The following is a 27250-nucleotide window of genomic DNA, read 5'->3' as shown; positions in this document are numbered from 1 at the left end:
TACCCCCCCCCCAGTCCCACCAACACCACCCACACTCCTTCCCTACCCCTCGGTCCCTCCCCCCGTGACATCGCCTTCAATCTTTCTTTTTTTCCCCATTCAAACGTAAAACGTAATCCGATGGTCCCGGTTTGCGCTACGCTGCTTGCACTCTTTCATGCCTGCTGAAAATCAGTAACAGCGTTGGACAATAATTAATGATAGTTCATGGTGATAATTAGGCTGCTCCGCCCCCAGTCTACTTGATGCACCCTCCCCCCCCCCCCCACCCCCTCCCTGCGGATATGCAACTGCCATTATTATACGACTACTTGTGAAATTGTGTCCGCCGGTTAAAGAGCTTTCACAGGTTTCTTTATTTTCGTTCTGTCTTTTCGTTTTGAGTCCGTTTTTCTTCGGATTGTTGCATCTTACTTTGTCGGGTTTATTCTTCGTACACGTATTTACGTTTGTTTGATTGTGTGTTTGCTTGCTTAGCTGGTAAGAAGATGATATTACAGCTGAAGCACCCCCCCCCCCCCCCTCCACGCCCCGCCCATCCGTCTCTAAACCGCTGCCATGTCATCGGGTTTTTTTTTTAATCAACGCGTTTCGGTGTTTTTAGGTGTAGTTCTCTTGTTGTTTTGCCTGTCGGTTTCTTTTTCTACATTTCTTTAATTCTTTAGTGTCACGTTCAGAGAGAGAGAGAGACTGAGCCGGCGTGAGATTGAGACTGAGAATCCGGACGGTATCTACCGCAAATATGGGAGTGGGAAAAAACACAAGTCGACAGTTTGAAAGAGAGAGAGAGGGGGGAGATGGTCGCACGTGGAGAAATAGGAGTGGATACGCGCTTGAATAGAGTCTTGCGTCCTTTTACAATATTTCACAATACACCCAGCTTTCCTTGCGCAGTTATTCCTATTTTTAGCACAGTGCGTGCTCCTAGCATCTGTTTGCTGTCAGAGAAACCGAGACACTCGTTCATTCCACGCGGGAAGCATACAGTTTTGTACCGTGAACTTGTCCAAACCCTGTGCGATTTTCGCTGTGAAAACAAACTTTGAACTTCTGAACTCAAGGGAATAGCAAACCCCTTGACTGTGTGTCGTGTTAGTGCGAGAGTGTGTGCCGAAAAAGATAAGAACACAATTCTACGAGGCATCGTTTACAACTTTTGTTCCGTGTGTGTGGAAGAGCTTATTGCGGGAGTGTGTACACGTGTGTTCAGCTTGAAATGTCCACAGTTTTCTGTGGAATACTACTGTTGCAGTCTCGTGAGGTTTTGAACGATGGAGATAACTTGGAGTGCAAGATGGATATTATGTATCGCTGTGATTTCTCTGACATCGTTGGTGAAACTGGGTAAGTTGAGTTATAGTGGTAAAGTTATCCGCTGTACTGGCACACCCAAAACCTATCTATGCGACAAGCGGGCCGTTCGGGTATCTCTGGTACTGGCGGAATAAGGATTCTGTAGCACTGCTGTCTGTCTCTTTCGTGTCTGTCTACCGGTCTGTGTTTCTGCCCCCCCCCCCCCCCCCGCCCTCACTTCAGCACATTCCTATCCCTCTAAATATAGGTCCCTGGCACAATTAACCACGAAACGATCATACTGTTAGAACTAACAGTTGGTCACACATAGAGACAGACAGACAAGCACACACATAAACGTACACGAACGCACGCACGCACACACACTGACACACACACACACACTGTGACACACACAATTTTAGCTCAGGGATAGCATGGTCCGTTCAAGGTTTGTGTGTGTGTGTTGATTGGAAAGGGAAAGTCGGCAGAAAATTTAATCTTTTCGCCAGAAAAACCTTACTGACACTGTCGTAAAGGCCTTACGTAACAGGTTTCAAAGAGAGAGAGAGAGAGAGAGAGAGAGAGAGAGAGAGAGAGCTTTTTAATGTACACGTACACCCCTCCTCTCTGTGTAGTCACATGAGAAACGGCCGGATGCAAATGATGTCTGCAAGGCCCGCTAGTGACATTTATCGTCCACAGTCATTTCACGATGTTGTAGCTTGCAGAACCACACACAGCATCATTTTGTCACCGTCGCGGTAAAGTCAGCTTTCCTGTACCTTTATTTTCCAGTAGACCATCTTGAAATTCAATGAAAATCCCCATAGAGCCGCTGAGTCTTTTACATGGGATAAAAGCATACTTCCACTTTGGTACATAAAACACACACACCACTGACAATTATTAACAACAAACAAACAAAAACAAATACTGAACAGCATAGCTACTTAATTCCTCTGCATATAGGATTTTTGTGGGTGCTTAATTGATTTGGCATCTGACACCCATCTGACACCCATCTGACACCCATCTGACACCCATCTGACACCCATCTGACACCCATCAGTTTGCTGTTTGGTTCTATACATGCCTCAGAAAGTTCTGTAACCATGCTGTTATCCCATGGTAACCATGCTGTTATCCCATGGTAACCATGCTGTTACCCCATGCACACACACACACACACACACACACACACACACACAAGCAACCACACACACACACACACACACACACAAGCAACCACACACACACATACACACAACCACAACCACAACAACAACAACAACAAACAAACCAGGACAGACCTATGTTAGTCTGTTACTGTTAATATTATCATCGTTTACGTGAGAAGAAATGCATCAAGTTAAATTCAGACTTCGAGCGTCACCCTCCCCCCCTCTTTCCTATTATCGTGGCCCCGTTCACTCCATTTCCTGCCTCGGTGTCAGTTCCATGTATGACAGCATATGAGCGCCAGAAGTGAATATTTTAAAGAATCGCGAGTATCGTCTTTAGTATTACAATATACAACGACCACTTCTGGGTTACTGTCAGATATTTGTAATAATGTAGCTTGAATGAAGCTAATGAAAGGACATACTTATTTCTGCCTCTTGTGCTCTTATGCCCTCCCCCCCCCCCCCCCCACACCTCCCTGACGAATGGACTCAAGGGACTGGTGGTGTTGATGATGATGATGATGATGATGATGATGGATGAAGCTGCTGCTGCTGCTGCTGATGATGATGTAGCTTGAGAGGATAATGCGACAAACTTTAAATCCCATTTGTAACTCAGCCTCCATGCTAGTCGCAGTTTGTCTCGAGTCTTCAGTGGTTACAGATTTATTTTCTTTGCATTGTCTAGGGATGACGATGTCTGCAAGTACACATTCTTCTTTTGACCCAAACATTAGCAGCCCTCAAAGTCCAACAAATGGTGTCTCACCTTCGGCTGGTGATTCTGAAAATGTACTAACCCGCAGAGAGCAAACTTTACTCGCCAAACCAACAATTTGTTTCACCAACTTTACTCGCATTTGGCGAGTAGATGAACATAAATGTATACTCGCCAGTTACATGTTTCTGCTCGCCACTTTCAGGCCTGATTAGTATACTGTACATGTCGGAAGCCTTTTGGTTTTAGGTGTGTGGATTTGGTATGGTGGGGGGGAGGTGGGGTGGTGGGGTGAAGAAGGGAGTGGTAAGTCAATGTCACTCCAACTAACTTAAGTTCATACTTTCTTTCGTAAGTGGATCAACTGAAGAAGAGACTGGGTGTGTGTGACTGTGCCAATTTCTGTACCGGATAAGCGTTACATTCTGAACTATCAATTTGTCTAGTTTTAAAACATGTTTCTCTGATTCATCATGTCTCACAAATCAACATTTTTGAAAACACGAGTGATGGTTTTGAGGTCAAACAAGTCGTTTCCGCTTGCTTTTAACAACCCGCGAACACTACCGTTTGCCGGAAGGGATAGGACCACTTCAGCTTTTGAGTTTGAATGAATAAAATTTAATGCACATAGCTGTCAGTCCAAATGTAATACAGTTCCCTTTTTTGGTTGGAATAACAGGAACACGTAGCATGAAAACGTCACTGAATGATATCAGAAAAATTCAACCTTTGTTAATATACCCACCAGTGCTACAACGGCGTGAAAGGATGCGTTTCCAACACACGTCATTCCTGCCATTAAAGTGACGAATGGAGATTCTGGGCACTAGCGCATTGCGTTTAGATTATATGTAAAAGTGTGCTAGAGAGTGACGTCCGGATGCACCGTCTGCTGAAACCGACTTAATTACATTAATTACCATTCTCGCGGAGAGATAACCGAGTGAAAATTACGTTCAACTGAACACTAGTTTTTACCATGTGTGCAACTGTTGCTAGTAGAATTATGTACTATTTCACACAGTGTTCAATACTTGTTGCAAAAACGTGTGTTCAAAAGCGGAACACTTCCGGTTAGACCCGGTGTGGGCGGGGATGTAGCTCAGTCGGTAGCGCGCTGGATTTGTATCCAGTTGGCCGCTGTCAGCGTGAGTTCGTCCCCACGTTCGGCGAGAGATTTATTTCTCAGCGTCAACTTTGTGTGCAGACTATCCTCGGTGTCCGAACACCCCCGTACACGCAAGCACAAGACCAAGTGCGCACGAAAAAATCCTGTAATCCATGTCAGAGTTCGGTGGGTTATAGAAACACGAAAATACCCTCCGAGAGAGAGGGGTGTATCAAAATGTCAAACTAGGCCACAGGAGGTCAGCGTACTATACTATGCACCCCCCGCTGTGAACGATAGGTTCTCGACAGAAAAAAAGTGTCCGCTTTTTTCTAGGTCATGTCGAACGTCAGTGAGATGTTGTTTGACATGGTGTGTGTGTGCGTACGTGAGTGCGTGTGTGTGTATACATGTGTGTGTGAGGGAGAGAGGAAGAGAGAGGGGAAAAGTGAGATGTTTGTCATCGTGTGGTATGTGTGCGTGTATTTGCGCGTGTGTGTATGTGTGCGTACGTGTGGAGATATATGGGTGTGCGTGTATGTGTGACAGAGAGAGAGGCAAAGTGAAAGAGAGGGTGAGAGAGAGAGGAAGAGAGAGAAAGGGAGAGACTGAGAGGGATGTAGAGAGAAAGAGGGGGAGAGAGAGAGAGAGAGAGAGAGAGAGAGAGAGAGAGAGAGAGAGAGAGAGAGAGAGAGAGAGAAAGGGCGAGCTGTAAAAAGACAAAATGTCAGCACTGCGGTGCCGAGAGCATCCACAATCTCTCTGTCTTCGTCTGTCTCTGTCGGTCAGTACGTCACCCCTCTTCTCTCTTTCACACACACACATATACACACACACACACACACACACACACACACACACACACACAAACATACACCCACCTACATACAAACACTCACACATACACAAACACGTACACACGCACGCACACACACACAAACTCACGCACACACACTGCACACGCACACACACACACAAGCACACACACACTACAAACACGCACACACACACACACAAAGCCAACATCCATCATCCTATCAGCACAGAACCCTGACATCCTTGATTAGTCTCAGATAGACCAAGTGTCGCATTTCCTGTTGTGAGACTTCATGTTCAGGATGGGGGATATGACTCTGCACTGAGGTGAAACTCGCCGTGTCATTGGCTGAAATCGTGCGCGTGCAAAGGAAATCATGCAGGGGAAGTCCAGGGTTGTTATTGTTTTGGCTTCTTTTTTTCTCTGTTTTCTTTTTTTGTGTGTGGGGGGTGAGAAAAAGTCCTGGTAAAACTTTTTCGAAGCGGTAATTCTCGATGGGTGGCTTTTTCATTTAAATACCCTCAATGAGTATGACAATATAAACAAAGAAAGGATAACAGTAATCAATTTGTTATATAGATCTATATACATCAGTGGTGTGTATAGGCTCATCTCTTTTGCGTTTACTGACAATCTCAATTCGTTGCGCTTTTACCTCAGCGAGTTAAATTCCTAACCACCGTCCAGAAAAAAATTACGCTTTCCTGTCGCGTGATTTTTTTATTGCGTTTTTACGGGTCACATGACGAAACTGTAACTAACCATTGGTCAAACATGCACCCTATATCAATTGTTATTACCAATTCAGTGCCCCATATGGCTTTTTGACCAATCAGGACGGATTCTAGGTGACCCTCTAAATGTTATAACGTTCAGGCAGGAACCCTTTTTGTTTATCAAGCTAAAAATGAACAAGACAAAGTAAAAATTTAAATCAGCAAAATCAGTGTGATTATTTCTAAAGAATGGCACTTCAAATGCTGTCAGATAATACTCTCTTTATCTAAAAAGAAAATACCGAAAAGCGAGTTTTGTCGGTGGGTGTTTTACGGAACAGCGAGGCACCGCCCATCCTCTGAGTGTGCAGTGCCGACCCGCTCACTTGAAATCTAAATGATCAAAGTTCGGAAAAATCAAGTGAAATTTGGTCACTCGCTTTACGTCAAATGTATCTTTACGTCATATCCCGTCCGTCTGGAGTCGGTTCTAAATTTTTCGCTCTCTGTTCAACAAGAAAAAGCGAAGCAACCGAAACGCATGATCGACATGGTTTATCTTGTGAGATTGTTGTGTGTCTCAAACGCATTTGACCTGTGAATATTCATCATGTAAGGTGTGTTACTCTGATTGGCTGACCCAGGTCACGAGAATTCTTTGACTGACAGGCATAATCAGGTAGAAGCGCTCAAGTTCCCATTGCGGCTGTTCTGTCTAATTCGCGGGGTTGCTTCGAAATTTCTTTTGGTCGAATTAAACGGTAATAAAACCGTTATTTCTAATATGCTGACTGTTAGCAAATGATAACAGACATGTCTCACAAACGATATCAGCATTCGCCTAAAAGGCTCATGCTTGATATCTTTTTTCTCGACATGTCTTGTTATCATTTGCTAACAGTCAGCATATTAGAAATAACTCATAATATCAAAGCCACATCTAATGATAACTACTAAAGTCGTCGATCATAAGTGACGCGCAATACAGATGGCAACTGTTCGAATAGAGACTTCGAAGAATATCATCAAAGACAGCACGGTTCGCTTAGCATGCTTGACATTTCGTGTAGAGAACCGGAGACAAGTAGACTGGCAAATTCAAATCTGAGCTAAGACAAGTTGACTGGCAAATTCAAATCTGTGCTAAGACAAGTTGACTGGCAAATTCAAATCTGTGCTAAGACAAGTTGACTGGCAAATTCAAATCTGAGCTAAGACAAGTAGACTGGCAAATTCAAATCTGAGCTAAGACAAGTTGACTGGCAAATTCAAATCTGAGCTAAGACAAGTTGACTGGCAAATTCAAATCTGAGCTAAGACAAGTTGACTGGCAAATTCAAATCTGTGCTAAGACAAGTTGACTGGCAAATTCAAATCTGAGCTAAGACAAGTAGACTGGCAAATTCAAATCTGAGCTAAGACAAGTAGACTGGCAAATTCAAATCTGAGATAAGACAAGTAGACTGGCAAATTCAAATCTGAGCTAAGACAAGTAGACTGGCAAATTCAAATCTGAGCTAAGACAAGTAGACTGGCAAATTCAAATCTGAGCTAAGACAAGTTGACTGGCAAATTCAAATCTGAGCTAAGACAAGTTGACTGGCAAATTCAAATCTGAGCTAAGACAAGTTGACTGGCAAATTCAAGTCTGAGCTAAGACAAGTTGACTGGCAAATTCAAATCTGAGCTAAGACAAGTTGACTGGCAAATTCAAATCTGAGCTAAGACAAGTAGACTGGCAAATTCAAATCTGTGCTAAGACAAGTAGACTGGCAAATTCAAATCTGAGCTAAGACAAGTTGACTGGCAAATTCAAATCTGAGCTAAGACAAGTTGACTGGCAAATTCAAATCTGAGCTAAGACAAGTGGTTAGTGCAGTGCAAAGAACAGTGAAGGTTTTTCTTAATTGAGCCCGAAGTGGACTTTGCGAGGTCTTCACGAAGTCTTTTTACCGAAAGATCAACGTCAAAGCTTCGTGAACCAAGGTTCGTCAACCAGACTTGGACTTGGAGAAGTCGGCTTCTCCCATTTAATATCAGGCTTTATTGCAGTGAATTGAACGGCAATACGAATGACAAGCTTTGATTGAGAAACAGCTGTTCAATTGCACACTACTGGACAATGGGAATAACATGAAAGGGTGACTAGCTTTGTCGATCCTGAAAATTACGCAAACCCTTTGATGGAGTTGATGATTTTGTATTATGCATTTATTTGTTTAAATAAAGCATGTTTTATATATCATACTTAACGTTTTTTGTGTGTTTTCACATCCTTTATTGTCCGTCGAAATGTGTATTAAAAATGGCGTTGAAAGTGGAACATCAACACCAGCTGCATAAATATGTTCATACTTTTCTGTGAAAACAGAAGCTGTAAAACATATTTATTTTAAATCAGGAAGCAAACAAAAGAAGCTATTATTTTTAGGGTTGAGAAATTTCGGGTATGCCTGACGCAATCAACACACATTCACTTGACAAAAATAAATTAAAAAAATGATGGACTAAAAATGTCTGAGTGAAATGACTAAAAAAAACAAGGTCTTTGAAGATAACAGTAGTCAATGGTAAACTCAAACTAGTTCTGATTTCACACATGGTTTGGTGTCCGTCGGTAACGCACTCAATGTAGGCCAGAAGTAACGCACTCAATGTAGGCCAGAAGTAACGCACTCAATGTAGGCCAGAAGTAACGCACTCAATGTAGGCCAGAAGTAACGCACTCAATGTAGGCCAGAAGTAACGCACTCAATGTAGGCCAGAAGTAACTCGAGCTGTTTTGTGGTGATAACTTCAGTTACTTGATTTCCCGACAATTTTATTACAATGTGAATCATCCGGAAGACACACGAGTTGACGATTGGTGTTGATATTTAATTTGCGCTTTGTACAAATGTTTTCAACTAAATAATAAAAAGAAGAAAAAAAAAGAGAGAGAGAGAGAGAGAGAGAGAGAGAGAGAGAGAGAGAGAGAGAGAGAGAGAGAGAGAGAGAGAGAGAGAGAGAGAGAGAGAGAATGACAATGACAATGACAAATCTTTATTTTTCGAGGGTGACAAGAATAAGCATAGATATATGCTTTTTTTGCATCTGGCCCTCGCCCAAAAAAGGGACTAAACTAGAGAGAGAGAGAGAGAGAGAGAGAGAGAGAGAGAGAGAGAGAGAGAGAGAGAGAGAGAGAGAGCTATCGGGGGGTGGGGAGGGAGTTGTGGGTAATCTTGCAAGACTGACTCTTTCAAAAATTGATTTGATCAAACATCATGTAAGAAGTGTTGATAGTTAAAGGCATTTTGATAATCTGTCCGTTTTGACGAATCTGGCGAATCAGTCTGGGTAATCCATTGAACACACACGGCACGATTTTCTCGAAAATGTACCATACTGTGGTAATTAATGTAATCAAAGAGGCTGAGTGAGCTTTAGAGCGCTGCCTCTCTTCGGTTTGACGATTGGTAGCTTCTTCTTCTTCTTCTTCGTTCATGGGCTTAGACTCCCACGTTCACTCATGTTTTTAGCACGAGTGGATTTTTACGAGTGGATTTTTACCCCGCCATTCAGGCAGCATACGCCGATTTCAGGGGATGACGATTGGTAGCAATATTTAATTTGCGCTTTGTAAAATAGTTCTCAATTAAAAAACGAAAAAGAGAATCAGTCAGTCTGGGTAACCTTAATCTGAACACACAGGTGCAGGAGATAAAAAAAAAAGTAGTGCAGAAGCGCCCCCTGACGGCAGGACGGATACCGCCCTTTATTACGCGGCAGCCTAGTAACACTATCAGGTACACAAACAAGGGAAGTAACTCAGGAGGAGTAATTCAACCCAACGTTCCAAAGAGTGCTATTCATTTGTTTGCCTGTTTTACGAAATGTCATAAAGATGTTGAAACACTTTCTTTTGCGAACTAAAGGCAGTCCTCCAGTGCGGTAGCATTATATAATTTGTAACGCAGAATCTTATGGTATAAGTTTGGAAGCCATCTGAGGTTTTTGTTCTTAGATATTATCTCTTGAAAGTCACCTTATAGTGTGTCACGTGCAAATAAAATGTCCCGTCTTTTACCACATCCAAGTTGTTTGCTGAAAAGGACGTGAAATATTTCCAAGCGATCTCACGCGACGGCGAATTTGCAAATCTGGTCTGGGTGGCCGAGTGGTAAACGCACTTGCCTCGGAAGCGAGAACCTAAGACTTTAAAATTGGCAATCTAGTGGCTGCTCCGCCTGGCGTCTGGCATTATGGGGTTAGTGCTAGGACTGGTTGGTCCGGTGTCAGAATAATGTGACTGGGTGAGACATGAAGCCTGTGCTGCGACTTCTGTCTTGTGTGTGGCGCACGTTAAATGTCAAAGCAGCACCGCCCTGATATGGCCCTTCGTGGTCGGCTGGGCGTTAAGCAAACAAACAAACAAACAAATCGAAAGCGAGAGGTTGCGAGTTCGACCCTGGGTCAGGGCGTTAGCAATTTTCTCCCCCCTTTCCTAACCTAGATGGTGGGTTCAAGTGCTAGTCTTTCGGATGAGACGAAAAACCGAGGTCCCTTCGTGTACACTACATTGGGGTGTGCACGTTAAAGATCCCACGATTGACAAAAGGGTCTTTCCTGGCAAAATTGTATAGGCATAGATAAAAATGTCCACCAAATACCCTTGTGACATGAAATAATAGGCCGTGAAAGGTGAATGCTCGCCCTAATAGGCTTGAGGTTTGCTGGCCGATGTGAATGCGTGATATATTCTGTAAAAAATTCCATCTCACACGGCATAAATAAATCCCTGCGCCTTGAATCCGTAGTTGAGATATGTGCGCGATATAAATTGCATAAAATAAATATAAAATAAATCAATTCAATTCAATACAACTTTATCATCTGAATGTGAGACAAACAAAACAAAAATGTTGGCTCATATACAGATATATGTCATTATTCTCAAAACCACAAGAGCTTGTATCCAACCGCCGGTGTAACACGAAATTTTTACTCCACGAAAAATTTACTCCGGAGTAGATATTTCGTACGAAATTCTTACTCCGAGTACACTTTTTGTACGAGAAAAGAACTCCCCAAGGCACGAAAAAATTACTCCCTCCACGAAATTTTTACTCCCCATTTTTTTTTTACTTCCAGTGAAAAATCTCGTACGCAATAATGGGATGCGGGCGAAGGGATAATGCCAATAAGTGATCTCGCGCACACGAATGTCGCGCTACCCTCCTTCCACCACCAAGACTAACAGGGGACAAGGGGGTAAAAATTTCGTACACCTGTCATGGGAAGTTAAATTGCTCGTGTTGGGGTGAAGTAATTTATTCGTTATTTATTCTTCAGGGGAGTAACATTTTTGTACGAAATGTTTACTCGGAACTCACCTGTCTTGGGGAGTAATTTTCTCGTGCAATGGGGGAGTGCTTTTTTCGTAAAGGGAGTAACTTTTTCGTACGAAATGTTTACTCCGGAGTAAAAATCTCGGAGTAATTTTCTCGTGTTACACCGGTCGATCATAATTTACTCCTGCATGCTTACCCTTACTACTATTCACCAGTGAATAGTAGTAGTAAGGAGACTGTAGGGATGAAGGAGTAAATAATGATCGACCGACGCTTTGATACAAGCTCCTGTGCTCAAAACATATAAATAAACATATAATGATGTATCTGCACACACATATTGTAAACCACACACATCCATACCCGCACCCTCACATACAAGCAGTCGTGTGTCCGTTATAAGTTATACATACATGAACATTGATTTCATTATTAGTCAACCTAAATAGGCCTATAGCAGGGCCGGACCCAGGGGGGGGTTCCAGGGGTTCCGGAACCCCACCCCTGGAAAAAGCATGTACCTTGCTTTGAGTGTTGGTTTTTTTACTAGTTTTAGCACCAAAACAATGCTGCTCTTAACCCTCTAAACAAGGCCCAGAATGCACCAGATTGCACAGATTTTAACCGTTTTTCAAAAAATTTCCGGGGGAGCATGCCCCCGGACCCCCCTAGTTCGCGCGCCTGCTTTGCAGGCGCGCGCTTGTGGCTTCGCCACTTCGCTGATTTGCCCCCCCAAAAAAGGAGGAACCCCCCCCCTTACAACTCATTTGGTCCGGCCCTGTATAGTAGGATATATATGACAATGTCTTCATTAAAATCTAAGCGTGATGTAAGCAGTAAACGCTTCCGTCTGTAATATACTATGGACAGCCGTTTGGCTCATAACTAATACACGTGTAAGAAATGATGTATACACGTGTGAGAAATATTTTATACACGTGTAAGATATAATGTATACACGTGTAGGAAATGATTTATACACGTGTAAGAAATAATTTATACACGTGTAAGAAATTATTTATACACGTGTATGAAATAAATCATACACGTGTAAGATGTAAGAAATAATTTATATACGTGTAAGAAATGATTTATACACGCGTAAGAAATAATTTATACACGTTTAAGAAATGATGGAAGAAATGATTTATACACGTGTAAAAAATAATTTATACACGTGTAAGAAATGATTTATACACGCGCAAGAAATAATTTATACACGTTTAAGAAAGGATGGAAGAAATGATTTATACACGTGTAAAAAATAATTTATACACGTGTAAGAAATGATTTATACACGCGTAAGAAATAATTTATACACGTTTAAGAAATGATGGAAGAAATGATTTATACACGTGTAAAAGATAATTTATACACGTGTAAGAAATTATTTATACACGTGTAAAAAATAATTTATACACGTGTAAGAAATAATTTATATGTAGTATACACATTCGTATCTACTCTACGTTTGCGGAAATGACTGATTCATTCTACGTGCACAAAAGGTCGTTGTGTGGCGTGAAGGTGGTGGTGTGTTATGACATGGCTGTGACAGGATGACATTTATTTAGATTGCCCGCGATAGTTTGTGAGAGTGTTCAGATTGTTTTGAGACTCGATGGACAACGTGTCAAGTGCGTGTGTGTGTGTGCGTGTGTGTGTGTCACTGTGTGTGTGTGTGGGGGTGTGTGGGGGTGTGTGTGTGTGTGCGTTTGTGTGTGTGATTGTGTGTGTGTGTGTGTGTGCGTTTGTGTGTGTGATTGTGTGTGTGTGTGTGTGTGTGTGTGTGTGTGTGTGTGTGTGTGTGTGTGTGATATTTGAGAGAGAGAGAGAGAGAGAGAGAGAGAGAGAGAGAGAGAGAGAGAATTTCGATGGGTTTTTTTTATCAATCTTTCATCCCTAAAACATTTTGTATAGACTTTTCTCCGTTTTCCTCAGCTACATTCTCACCCATTCAACTTATACAATGTTTACCAAAAATAAACGCGCACACACACACACACACACACACACACACACACACACACACACACACACACACACACACACACACACACACACACACACACACACAATACCGAGTGCCCTTTTTGTTTATGCTGACAAAAAAGCACGGCATACAAGGACAATAATTATAATTGTCAGTAAGTACTGGTGTCACATGACTGATGTGAAACAGTTGATTGGCTAATGGCAATGCGCTTAAAACTGTTAGCGCACTCTTGGAGTCAAGAGTGCGCTAACTTTTCCAGAGAGCGTATTCTTCCGCCCTTTTCCAAAGCGAGGCTGTGCCCCTTCTTTTGATTTGAGAAGATTCTTCTCATCCTCCGTGTTAGTGACATGTAGCTTATCTTCTCCACATTACCAAATGATGCTTGACCCTAAATGTCCCGCGGCTAAAAGCACCATGCTTGAGTAATAAATCCTAATTGCCATATATATATATTATTGTTCATGTCATGATGCCAAAATAAAATAAAGTCTTGTTTCAAAAAAATAATCTGTATACTGACTAGACTTTTTCAAGAGAAGGAGTTGCATTTCAGCTTTCGCCGTATCTTTTCTCCTCTTCTTTTCACTTTCTATCTCGATGCAACGACAAGGGGCTGTACACGTGATAATTATCGAACATCATGTTGCACTCTGGTGAAGACGATGCTAAACGATCACGTGTATTGATCTTTACCTGACAATGCTTCTTGACCACACGGGCTACAGTTTCACGTGCTTTAAAGCTACTACTTTCCTTGCCACGAATGAATGAGGCCAAGGACTGCCCTGAACTGCCCAAGTTTGTTTGGGTATTTCCGGGGTCCCGGTAGCTCAGTTGGTAAAGAGCAGGTTCTTGTGACCCGCGCATAGGGTTACAACCGGGTTCGAATCCGATCGGCCGGGACGGACACGGGTCAACTTTATGTGCACACCCAGAAACGGTATTCATGTTCCACCCCCGTGTCACAACTGTGGCACGTAAATTACCTCAGTCATTCTGCCATAATTGCAGGTGGCCGATAACACCTAAACACCTTAACACACATACCTTGGTAGCGCGACCCTGTTGCTTCTAACTTTCCACTGGGAGGAAGCGAACCGAATTTCCCAGCGATGGGACAATAAAATAATGAAATTGAGAAATGAGAAAGACAAATTCGCCAAAGAAGATCCAAAAAGCGTGGATGAATCTATCTATATGCTCATCTATAGTTTACACGGGACGGAAGATACAAAATCTGAACAACACAGTGTATTGATCTGTCACTGACAAAGATTCTCGATCACAGTAGCTACGGGTTTCACGTGCACAAAAGGAGCATCTTCCTAAATGCCATTGTCAAGACAATCGCGGCATTAATTAGAAAGGAAATTGCTGAGGAGACGAAGATGATGGTTTCTGTGAAATGTTCCTGTCGGCATATCGATTGACAGCGATAGCAACATTCGTTCGATGTGGTATCTCTGTCCATGAAATGGATTTATGGGTTCGTGACAAAGATTCGGTTTCTCTTCTTTCCACCGGTAATTTTCTGCTTGAAAAGATTGAGGGAAAAGTCGATTTTGTGTAAATGTGAGGATGTGTTAGGGCGAACAGCTTGCTCGGATGGGGTTTGGGGGTGGGTGGGTGGTATTGGGGGTGGGGTTCGGGGTTTTGATTGAAGAGAGAGAAATAGAGAGAGAAATGAGAGAGGGTGGGGTGGGGTGGGAGGGGGTTGTGTTGGTGGGGAAACGGAGGGGGAGAAAGGAGGGGGTGAATGAGATTTCTATTACATGTATACATGTATTAAGGAGACATTTCACACAATAGCATCATGAGAGAGAGGGGGTAGGGGTGGGAGGGGGTTATGTAGATGTGGAAGCGGAAGGGAAAGGGGAGAGAGAGAGAGAGAGAGGGAGAGGGAGAGGGAGAGAGAGAGAGAGAGAGAGAGAGAGAGAGAGAGGGAGGGAGGGAGAGAGGGAGAGAGAGGGAGAGAGAGAGAAAGAGGGAGAGGGAGGGAGAGAGAGGGAGAGAGAGAGATAGAGAGAGAGTAGGTGGGAAAGAATAAGGGCGACCGATACAAACACGCACACACACAGAGGTACTCAACCACAATTATTCATACACAGCAAAAACTACGTTTGCAAAGACTGTTCTTGATTGAAATCGACTTCGTGAGGTCTTTTTACCGAAAATTGAGCGCCAAGGCTTCGTGCAGCCAGCTTCGTCAAGTAGACTTCTGGAAGTCGACTCCGCCCAATTAATTGGATGTCGCTGGACTAAAGTGCTGTTCACATGGCAGACTTTTTACCAACTTTCCTCAACTTTCAAGCGATTTAAGTTGGCGCCAAGTCAAATCAAAATCGCTGCCCATGTGAACAGTGCAAACGCTCAAACAATTTTTAAGAAGTGATTCTCGGCCAGTTCAGGTATCGGAGCTACCTATAGCCCCTAATACGGGAAGAGCAGTTCATTTGGATAGCTATATAACTCAGTGGATAGAGCTAACCCATCAGTAAGCGCTACAAGGAAAGTCTGCATGCGCAAAATCTGCGCCAATTCACGACCGAGTCGAGCAGCGCTCAACTGAGTTTTGGAGTCGCTGCTAAATCGAACCTAAATCGTCAGGGCCGTTCACATGGCAGACTTTTTGTCGACTTGGCCTCGACATCGCGGGAGCGATTTCAAACCGACAAAAGTTGGGGAAAAGTTGGTTGAAAGTCTACCATGTGAACGGCACTTTAAGTCACATCAATTTCACATGCATGACAGCCGGGAAAAGACAGGCAGGATTAACTACTCAAGTGAAAAATGGCGGAAAACCTCCCCAGTTGGCATTCCTACACTGAGGTCATAACTACATGTAGTACATTGGTGCACAGGCCAGGAAAAATACGACTGTTCTCTCGTACAGTAACATGTTCGTAGCGTCTTGATTTCTATTACCACAACAAAATGGAAACGGATTTTGTCACCAGCCGCAGCAGCATGAACACCAAAAACAGCACCACCACCGGCAGCAGTAGCAGCAGCAGCAACAACACACACGCACGCATGCACGTACACACACATACACATACATACCATAATAACCTGTACAGTATACTTCGCGAAGCTGGCCGCACGAAGCTTTAGCACCGAGTTTTCAGTATAAAGACTTCGCCAAGTCGACTTCGTGCTTACTCCGAGGTAGGAAAAACACCCCCGTTGGTCAAAGGGAAATAACCATTCTCACTGCCACCAACTGAGAAGGTTATTTCCCTTTGACCATTAATATGTGCCTCTATAAGTCCTTGTAGAATCTTAATCCACCAATAACTCCCTAACCGTGTGTTTGACTGGTCCCAATTTTTGTAAGGACCGTCTCAGGAATGTATAGAACCTGTTCACCAAGTTTGGTGACGATCGGTCCGTTCATTCTTGAGATCTATATGCGAACACAAACACACACCCAAACAAACAAACACATCGAGTGAATCCTATACACACCCCTATACCGGGGGTGTAATTAAGGACTGCCTTAAACACACACACACACACACACACACACACACGCGCGCACTTTTGTCACAGTTATCTCGCCAAGTTATCTGTGCGTTCCTGGGATTTTTACCATCAGTGTCACGTTATGGTGAGAGTTTTGTAAGTAAAAAGCTCAGAAACACCGACAAAGAAGAAAACGAACGTTGACGGCCTGTATATCCTCTTTTGTTTGCAAGGTCAAGGGACAATACTCGATAAGGTTTGATCAAATTTCATGGCATCTGCAATCAGTCCGTTACTAATTAATCAATTAGTTTTCCTGCGTGTCCTATTTCCTTTGTGTGGCAGCCCTGTAATTTAAACAGGAATGTCTTTCTGTGTGTCAACGATTATGCTCACCATCTCAGATTTCTCGTCGAAGCTTCCTCAAGGAACAAGGCCAACCCTAATTTGAAAGAATTGTTGTACATTATAAACTGGGTGGCCGAGTTGCGCTCGGAAGCGAGAGGTTGCGAGTTCGACCCTGGGTCAGGGCGTTAGCAATTTTCTTCCCCCTTTCCTAACCTAGGTGGTGGGTTCAAGTGCTAGTCTTTCGGATGAGACGAAAAACCGAGGTCCCTTCGTGTACACTACATTGGGGTGTGCACGTTAAAGATTCCACGATTGACAAAAGGGTCTTTCCTGGCAAAATTGTATAGGCATAGATAAAAATGTCCACCAAAATACCCGTGTGACTTGGAATAATAGGCCGTGAAAAGTAGGATTTGATATGCGCCGAAATAGCTGCGATCTGCTGGCCGATGTGAATGCGTGATGTATTGTGTAAACAAATTTCCATCTCACACGGCATAAATAAATCCCTGCGCCTTGAATATGTGCGCGATATAAATTGCATAAGAAAAATTTAAAAAAAATAAATCCCTGCGCTTAGAACTGTACCCACGGAATACGCGCGATATAAGCGGCTCATATTGATTGATTGATAAAGTGTCCATCGTAGGTCAAACATGCAATTTGTTATATCTGATGATACTTTTCAAGATAGAAACTAAAGACCCCACGCGTCGTGCATAGCGAAAGTCAAAAAAAGAAGAAGAAAAGAGAGATAAAGCCAAACCCCCCCCCCCCCCCCCCCTCCACTTCGACATATACCAAAAATCAACATTTTTCCTTTGCAGGCTGGAATTTTATGAATGAAATAATTTCGAAACTTACACCAATGTTTAATCTGCAAACATTATTCGTCCAGAAAGCAGCCAGGCTGTTGCTTGTTAATGCATGTCCAAGTATATGGATGCTTTTGTCCCGGTAGATCAGCTGGTTGACCTCTACGTGTGATCCGCAGGTCACGGGTTCCAATCCCAGCCGGGACGAACACGAGTCAACCTATGCATTTTTGCAGTCATAAAAGGTATCCATGTCCCATCCCGGGACAACCTCAAAAAAGGTATTCATGTCTCACCCCCGTGTCACCATTGCGTCATGTAAAAAACGTCGGCGGTCATTGTGCCAGACCGGTCTATGGCCAGACGTACAGGTGGCTGATTAACTTAAAACATGCACACACATGGTTCGCGCGTCTATTATATCTATGGCGCGACTCTTGGCTTGAACAATATTTTGTTCAAAATACGTAACAGGAAACAATTGAGGATTAACAAGTTGGGTAATGAACTGAAGCAAACGTTTATTTCACGTGACTTGGTGCTGTTTCGCTGTGGACTGGGAGGAAGTGACCCGAATTCCATAGTGATGGGATGTACAGAGAAAGAGGAAAAAGCGAATAACACATTTTGATTGCGCGACACTGTTGCTGCTAGCTCTCCCCCGTGTGTGTGTGTGTGTGTGCGTGTGCGTGCGTGTGTGTGTGTGTGTGTGCGTGTGCGTGCGTGCGTGTGTGTGTGTGTGTATGTGTGTGTGTGCGCGCGTGTGTGTGTGTGACTGGGAAGTGGGGGGGAGGGGGGGGGGGTGTGCGCGCACTGATTCACTGTGTTGCACATTTACACACATCCCCCGTGACTCACAAATGGCGGAAGAAGTCTCAGAAGGTCACGCGTGATATGTCACGTGGTGTGACAGTAATTGCACCAGCAAAGCCGAGAAGACAGACTCCATGACACATTGTAACATTTTGAAGAGAGAGAGAGAGAGGGGTGAGAGAAAGAAAAAAAAAGAGAAAGAGAGAGGGGCGAGAGAGAGAAAGAGAGAGAGAAAGACAGCACTGAGAGAGAGAGCACAGAGAGAGGGAGAGAGAGAGCACAGAGAGAGAGAGAGAGCACAGAGAGAGAGGGAGAGAAAGTGAGAGAGAGAGAGCTCACGTTTTTTAGTTTTTTTAAAAATCCGCATTGACTCTCAAGGAAAGGCAAAGAGAAGGAAAAGCCCACAAAGCGAGACAATGGTTGTAATGGAAACCTGCATGAAAAGGACAGCTGCAAATTCTATGAATTCTGCACCGGAGGACTCTTGTTCATGTGCGTCCCAGTTTCACACCATGATTTGTAGCGTCTGAATTTAATATGAAAATATTCTTCTCCTTCTTCCTTGTTCATGAGCTGAAACTCCCACGTTCACCCCTATGTTTCTGCACGAGTGGAATTTTACTTGTATGACCGTTTTTACCCCGCCATTCAGGCAGCATACGCCGCTTTTGGGGGAAGCATGCTGGGTATTTTCGTGTTTCTAGTACAGTCGAGACCGGATGTAAGAAAGTCGTCGGGACCCACTTTTTGTCTTTCATACATCCGGTCTTTACTAAATCCGGTTAACCGGATGTATGAAAATATTGTGGATTGACTTTCATACATCCGGCCACGCGTCTGTTACTTGATAAAAGTAGGGTTTTTTTCATATCATATTTGTATTTATTTGTTTTTTTATGTTTAAATGTTTTGATACATATCCTTGTTCGAAGAAAAGGTTTGTGAATAACAAGTGGAAAAGTACATGTACTTACATACACTGACACAGTCAGGACAACCGATAGAAAGAGCAACTGTTTGTGTAAGGAACTGTTCTGCTTTGCATAAGACCGTGCACTCTCCGCCCCCCCCCCCCCCCGTCCCTCTGTGTGTGTGTGTGTGCGCGTACGTGCGTGCGCTCACGCGCACGTGTGTGTGTGTTTGTGTGTGGCTCAACCGTATTGTGTGTGTTCCCTCCACAACCCTTTTGCGCTTTTGACAATGTTTTTGGTCGTGGAAGCTTTGTAATGACCGTTGGCGTAGCAAATAACATTTTCTGAGTTCTCTCTCTCCCTCTCTCTCTCTCTCTCTCTCTCTCTCTCTCTCTCTCTCTCTCTCTCTCTCTCTCTCTCTCTCTCTCCAAAACGCACACATTTATAACACACACACACACACACACGCGCGCGCACTGAATACAAAAAAGTGAGTTAAACTTAAAACCAGTTTAATGGATTAAAACAACAACAACAACATAAAAAACAAGAAGGGCAAAGCCCATACGACTCACATGCTTGACCTTGACCTTTACATGACCTTGACCTTCAGCTAAACCTAGCAATGACATCATACACTAAGAACTGCTTTACACATTTTTCCTACCAAAATACATGTGACCTTGACCCAAGGTCAAGGTCATCCAAGGTCATGCAACACAAAGCTGTTAATTCAAGACATAGGAAGTACAATGGTGCTTATTGGCTCTTTCTACCATGAGATATGGTCACTTTTAGTGGTTCACTACCTTATTTTGTCACATTTCATAAGGGTCAAAGTGACCTTGACCTTGATCATATGTGACCAAATGTGTCTCATGATGAAAGCATAACATGTGCCCCACATAATTTTTAAGTTTGAAACAGTTATCTTCCATAGTTCAGGGTCAAGGTCACTTCAAAATATGTATACAATCCAACTTTGAAGAGCTCCTGTGACCTTGACCTTGAAGCAAGGTAAACCAAACTGGTATCAAAAGATGGGGCTTACTTTGCCCGATATATCATATATAGGTGAGGTATTAAATCTCAAAAACTTCAGAGAAAATGGGAAAAATGGGAAAAATAGCTGTTTTTAGACAACATTTATGGCCCCTGCGACCTTGACCTTGAAGCAAGGTCAAGATGCTATGTATGTTTTTTGGGGCCTTGTCATCATACACCATCTTGCCAAATTTGGTACTGATAGACTGAATAGTGTCCAAGAAATATCCAACGTTAAAGTTTTCCGGACGGCCGGACGGACGGACGGGTGGGACGGACGGACGGACGACTCGGGTGAGTACATAGACTCACTTTTGCTTCGCATGTGAGTCAAAAATGAGTCACACCCGCGACCAATGCCTCTGGTTCTAATTGTACAAAAAATGCCTTCCTGTGCTATTATGGCTCTTCAGTCCAGTCCAGCAGCGCTTTGTCCACAGACGACAGCTGAGAGCTCCGTGCCCGCTTGCTCGTCGTCACAGTATCGCCGCTTCTTGCCTGAGCAAGATATTTGTTCTTGTCTTTCATGATGTTCGACAGCGTTGGCAGGGGGACACCTAAATCAATGGCCATCTGTGTTCGGGATTTGTGTGGACTGTCCTCTACTGCCTTTATGATTTTAAGGCGCCCAGACAATGTCAACACTCTACGTTTGCCTGTAGCTTTCGCTTTGCGGTCCGCCATTTTGCAAGTTCGAGTCGCTATGGAAGGGAAATTACTCTAACCACACTTTGGTGACTTGGGTCTACTTTCGTTTTCTTACAACCGGTCTTGCAACAACGCATTTGTGCTGCTCGGGACCAGAGATTTGCTTTCATACAACCGGACTTTTATACATCCGATTTTCATACAACCGGAAAATTCTAAGTAATAACAAACAGTAGCTTCTGCCGGGACCCTGCCTACCCCTTTCATACATCCAGACTTTCATACATCCGGTGTTTTATACATCCGGTCTATACTGTACGTATAACCCACCGAACCCGGATATGGATTACAGGATCGCCGTTTCCGTGCGCACTTGGTATTGTGCTTGCGTGTACACACGAAGGGGGATAAGGTACTGGCAGGTCTGCACATACGTTGACCTGGGAGATCGACAAAATCTCTACTCTGAACCACAGAGAGTCTATATATTATCTCTGTGCCCTGAACCCACCAGGCGCGACCGGGATTGCTGAAAGATTCCATTCTTCAACGATCCTCGCAGAACTGTCCAGGCGTTTACACAGGATAAGGGCACCCTACTCATGCAGCTATCGGGAGGACGTCAGCCGGCTTTGCTTATCTCACCCTAACTTAATACTGACTATTCCTCTCCTCTCCACAGTGCTGCTGATCGAATTTTGAACCATGTATTGCCCCCTTGGATTCTAATTTGTGATCATTGAAATTAGCTTCAACGCTATATATTTCTTTTCTAATTCAAGGGACGCAGGGACCTATATTAGATATAATATAGGTCTATGAGGGACGTAACCGCTCGATGCGTTTTCGAATAAATCGAATTTGGGGTAAAATCGATCGAAATACACCACAAATCTGCTTCAATTGCAAGATCTTGACATGCTTTTCTCCCTCAAGATGATTGTACCGCTTGAAATTGGCGGAGAAACATTCAGTCTGTGGTTAATTCTGGCTGACGTCCTCCCGAGAACTACATGTGCACCCTACCACTTGGACACATACCGAAAATCAGCAGCAGGACTAGTTTTCTGCACACAGTTAACAATAGTTGTAGTTTCTTAGGTAGGGGGTTGGGGTGGGCACTTGGCTCAATAAATACTGTATTCTGTATTCTGTATTCTGGGCTACCTAAAACTTTAGTATCGAAACGATAGTTTCATTTTCCTCTAACTCTATTTTCTTGGGTTTAGTCACTTTGTACGTGAATAACCTGCACTGTTTTGTTTGATAGCAGTATCATTTGGTTACATGGCGAACAAAGCCCTCTTATCAAACTTTTGGTTCATCACACTTCATTTGCCCTTGATACAGAAAGGAACGTTTGTTTAATTAAGTTTTGCGCAGATCTTTTTGGAAAATTAAGCCGTTATTTTTTCTTGGCATCTGAGAGCAGAACTGCGCCATTAGGCCTACTTTCATGTGGTACAAGGTTCATTGATGATCGAAACAAGCAGGACATATTTATGCGCGAAATTGAGTGACCTTAAACCCCAGTCGCACACAGACGCCGCTTCTTCTACGATGGAAAAGCGTCCGAGAGCGTGGCCGTTCGTGGCCCAAACGTGGGTGGATCTCGATGAGCGTGGTTTGGTCGGGGTGGGATCTGCTAGGTCGGGAAGCTGCACGCTCTCCCTACGCTTGAACTGAACAAAACAAGCGTAGCTGGGTCGCGGCGCAGTACAGTCGTAATGTAGTTGTTGTTTTTAATTTGCCATGTGCTGGATTTCGACGGCAATATGCCCCGATTTGATAACTTGTTTTTTTAGATCGGAGTGACCGGCATGGTCTACGTAAGGACGTAAAGATGTGTGACGAGGGCCTTACCAGAAAATATTTCTATCAGATGTCCCCATGACTTACTGGAATCTTTACAATATTGCATCCTCACGTTTTGGATGCTTTTTGTTGGATGATATGTACGGGAATTGCTTTCTAGACCTTAAGATACACATTTGCTTTTTTACTGTGTATTCTGTCCAATTAATTTCAGTGTCGTTCAGGCCGGATTTTTATCGTAACTATGAATATTTCGTTCTGTGTAATCTTTCAAAATGTCAGTGGTGCGTAATTCAGTGTGTGTGTGTGTGTGTGTGTGTTTGTGTGTGTTTTTGTGTGTGTTTGTGTGTGTGTTTTGTGTGTGTTTGTGTGTGTGTGGGTGTAATTGTGTGTGTGTTTTTGTGTGTGTCTGTGTGTGTGTGTTTGGGTGGGGGAAAGGGGGGGGGGGGGAGTGATGCAATTTCAAGAGAAAAACAACCTTAGAAAATGAAATTAGTTTAAACGATTCCATAGTTTCAGCTTTTTGCCTTTTCCTTTTTCTTCGATAACGTTGTGAGACACGCTCCTGCTAGCCTCCTTTTCCAAGCACATACATGTAGCAAAGAAAAAGTGCAGTGGTACCTGTGATGACCGGACACCTTCCAATGAAGGGCACCTGTAGTACCGGCCTTTGTTTATCATCTTGACCAAAATATACCTGCCATGACAGGCCGCCTGCAATGTAGGGACGCTTTCAGCTGTGTGTCCTTTCATCGCAGGTACCTTTTGTAAAACGAAATTCTTGATTACCGCTAACCCTTCCCCCCCCCCCCCCCCCATCCAGACTTCTCTCCCCTCCCCCCCCCCCCCGTATCCCCCTGTGCCTCCTCCAATACCCCCCCCCCCCCCACCACCACTCCTAATCCGGTCCCCAAATCCCGCCAAGTCTCACACTGGCGAACAGGAAATGGCAGAAAAAGGCGTGACTTAACGAGGTATTAAAACCATTGATACCTTTTCAAGGGAAATCCTTGAGCGTTGGTGACGAAAATTCTCCGTTACAAGCAATTCAAGTATGAAAGGGGTATATTTAGCATTTTCCAAGCGAAGTTGACGAGCTGAGGCCGGAGTGCAGGGGGGGGGGGGGGGGGGTGGTTATCGGAGGCCCAAGGACTAGGGGTGTGGCGGGGGGCGGGGTGGATGGCGGTGTGTGGGGTAGGATGAGAGTGGGTTGGTGGGGGGGGGGGGGGGGGGGGGGGGTAAAATCACTTGTCGCGTTTTCGATGTACACTCGACGTTGGTGGCGTTTGAATGTGTCACTGTATACTATTTATGACCCTGTGTGTGTGTGTGTGTGTGTGTGTGTGTGTGTGTGTGTGTGTGTATGTGTCAGTGATGGTTCGTGTGTTCATGCGCATCTTCTTTCTCCTGTGCGGTCATTGCTATTTGTTTTCTTGTGTGCTTTCTCCTTTTCCTTCTAAATGAACCGGCACGGTTGGCCTAGTGGTAAGGCGTCCGCCCCGTGATCGGGAGGTCGTGGGTTCAAACCCCGGCCGGGTCATACCTAAGACTTTAAAATTGGCAATCTAGTGGCTGCTCCGCCTGGCGTCTGGCATTAGTGCTAGGACTGGTTGGTCCGGTGTCAGAATAATGTGACTGGGTGAGACATGAAACCTGTGCTGCGACTTCTGTCTTGTGTGTGGCGCACGTTATATGTCAAAGCAGCACCGCCCTAATATGGCCCTTCGTGGTCGGCTGGGCGTTAAGCAAACAAACAAACAAAAACAAACCTTCTAAATGACGGTTTGGGAAGGTTGTTGAGTAATTTGTTTGCTCAGGTTTCACCAGATCGGTCACCTTTCCTTGTTTTGATCCAAAATTGTCTTCTTAAATTTACTATTGAAAGGTGTATTAGGGGAAGTTTTTGACTCAGATTGCTCCATTTTTCCTTGTTTTCAGTATCAACATTTTCCGGACCCTCCTATGCGTCGTTGATTTGACCCTTCAAAATGATGTGATCCACCCCTGCCCACACAAACACACACACACACACACGAACACCCGCACGCACGCAGGCCCGCACACACAAACACTGACACACACACACACCTACCCGTCTCTAAAATAAGGGAGGCAACAGCTGTAACTCGCCCTTTGATTAGAATGAAGTGGATTGCCTCCCATTTGAAATGTTTTCTTCCAGCTAAATAATCATGCATTGTCTCCCTCTGCTTGCAAAATTATTCCATTTATTATTTGTTTTGCCCTTTTTCAGGCATATAAATGCTTTTTTTGAGTGCATAGAGTGAAAACGTTTGATTAAAGTTACTGAACCGGTCACGTCCAGTTGCACGGAGACCCTCAGGCTTTCAGTATTGCCTTAGGCAGCTGTCCGTTAGAAAAAATACCAAGTTTCTTTGACTTTCATGCAAGGAATCAATAACTGATAATTTGTTCACAAATTAATTTTGAGCATTGTCCGGGCAGGAAAGTGTGGCCTTAGATCAGGCTCGCATCAGGTCCCGCACGTGAACTAATTACTTCAAAAGCATACATGAGGGGGGCGATGCTTTACCACGTGCACCGGGAATGGGATTTTTGGACGTAACGTGCATGGGAATGGGGAAATTCTTGTAGCGTGCACCGTGCACAGAGGTCCGGCGCTTTTTCGTAACGTGCACCATGGATCACCGTGCATGGCATTTTTGGCCTCAACGTGCACGTGCACAGACCGCCCCATGGTGACCCTCATACATGGAAGTCTATTTGTCTCGGCGACAGGGAGAATTCTGTCTATTTTTGGTACTTTACGTAAAGACATTGTTTTTGATTAAGTAAGAAAATTGTAAAAAATGGTATGTGGGTCCATTTTGGCGTACCGCACACAGCCTTCGGCTTTAGAAAGGGAAATGTTAATTACATTTTGGCGGGAGATGGGAACTTACAAACCGAATAAAGTTTTGTTTTGCTGCCAATACATAAGGTAGGCATCTGTGAGATAGTTTGACTGTTTAGATCGTAATCTGCGACAAAAATACAAATCGTTGCTTCCACAATGCTGTGACTCCTGCACTGCTGCTTTAAGTTACCTTTCTTGTTGTCTGACTTTGTTGCAGGTCATTGCGCGGGAGCTAAATGCTGGTACTGTGCGCATGCAACCAACGACACCGCATGCAGAACACCGGCTAACGCCTACCTTCCAGAAACCGCCGTCATTGATTCCTTTTGCACTGACCTGCGCAAAGAAGACGTTTGGGGTGAGTGTCAAATCTTTTTCTCCTTCTGCGTTTATGAGCTGAACTCCCTCGTACACTCGTGTGTTTTTACGTGTATGACCTAACACTTAGGCAGCCATACAGCGCTTTCGGGAGATTCATGCTTGATATTTTCGTGTTTTTAAAACCCACCAAACTCTGACATGGATTTCAGAATCTTTTTCGTGCGCACTTGGTCTTGTGCTTGTGTGTACACACGCGAGGCACTAGCAGGTCTGCGCGCACATAAGTTGACCCGGGAGATTGGAAAAATCTCTACCCTTAACCCATCAGGCTTGGCCGGGATTCTTGTCAATTTCACTGCCTTTGCCATGAGCGGTGGACTGACGATGCTACGAGTATACGGTCTTGCTGAAAAATGGCATTGCGTTCAGTTTCATTCTGTGAGTTCGACAGTTACTTGACTAAATGTTGTATTTTCGCCTTACGCGACTTGTTAAGACCTGATTTTCTCAGATTTTTTAAGTTCTTAAAAGGGGAGATCCACTGTAACAGTCTTTTTTCTTGTGGGCATTTAATTGTCCGTAGTTTGGGTTCAATTTCATTTTATTTCTTTTTTTTCTGTTTTCAGTGACCTTTGTTATGATTTATTTTATTTTATTTCTTTTTTTTTCTGTTTTAAGTGAGAGACCTTTGTTAAGATTTGATCCAATTTAATTTAATCTTTTCTGTTTTCAGCGAGAGAACTTCGTTATGATTTAACTTTATTTTATTTTATTTGTTTCTGTTTTCAGTGAAAGAGCTTTGTAACGATTTCCCGGCTGGCTACAAGGTTTTGTGTGAAACGTCGATGAAGGAAGAGATCAAATGCTCAAGCACAGTGTGCCCGAAAATTACACCTGCGGCTCATCAAGGAAGCGATGCTATTTCCCAGCATGCACCTAGCTTCGTGATCTTCATCATGGCTGCTACTATCGTTTCTGTGTCCAGGATTTGATGATTTGAGTTTTTGTGTGTGTGGAAGGGATG

General features: G+C 43.8%; 1 protein-coding gene across 1 annotated transcript; it reads left to right on the top strand.

Moving 5' to 3' along the window:
- Positions 1-849: 849 nt before the first annotated feature.
- LOC138979630 (uncharacterized) lies at positions 850-27246 on the top strand. The gene is made up of 3 exons (XM_070352353.1): positions 850-1344; positions 26123-26263; positions 27016-27246. The coding sequence occupies exons 1-3, from the start codon at positions 1272-1274 to the stop codon at positions 27216-27218; spliced, it is 417 nt and encodes a 138-aa protein (XP_070208454.1). The 5' UTR covers positions 850-1271; the 3' UTR covers positions 27219-27246.
- Positions 27247-27250: the final 4 nt, after the last annotated feature.

Source organism: Littorina saxatilis, linkage group LG11, assembly GCF_037325665.1.
Source record: "Littorina saxatilis isolate snail1 linkage group LG11, US_GU_Lsax_2.0, whole genome shotgun sequence".
NCBI lineage: Eukaryota > Metazoa > Mollusca > Gastropoda > Littorinimorpha > Littorinidae > Littorina > Littorina saxatilis.
This window is presented reverse-complemented; position numbering and strand designations above follow the sequence as displayed.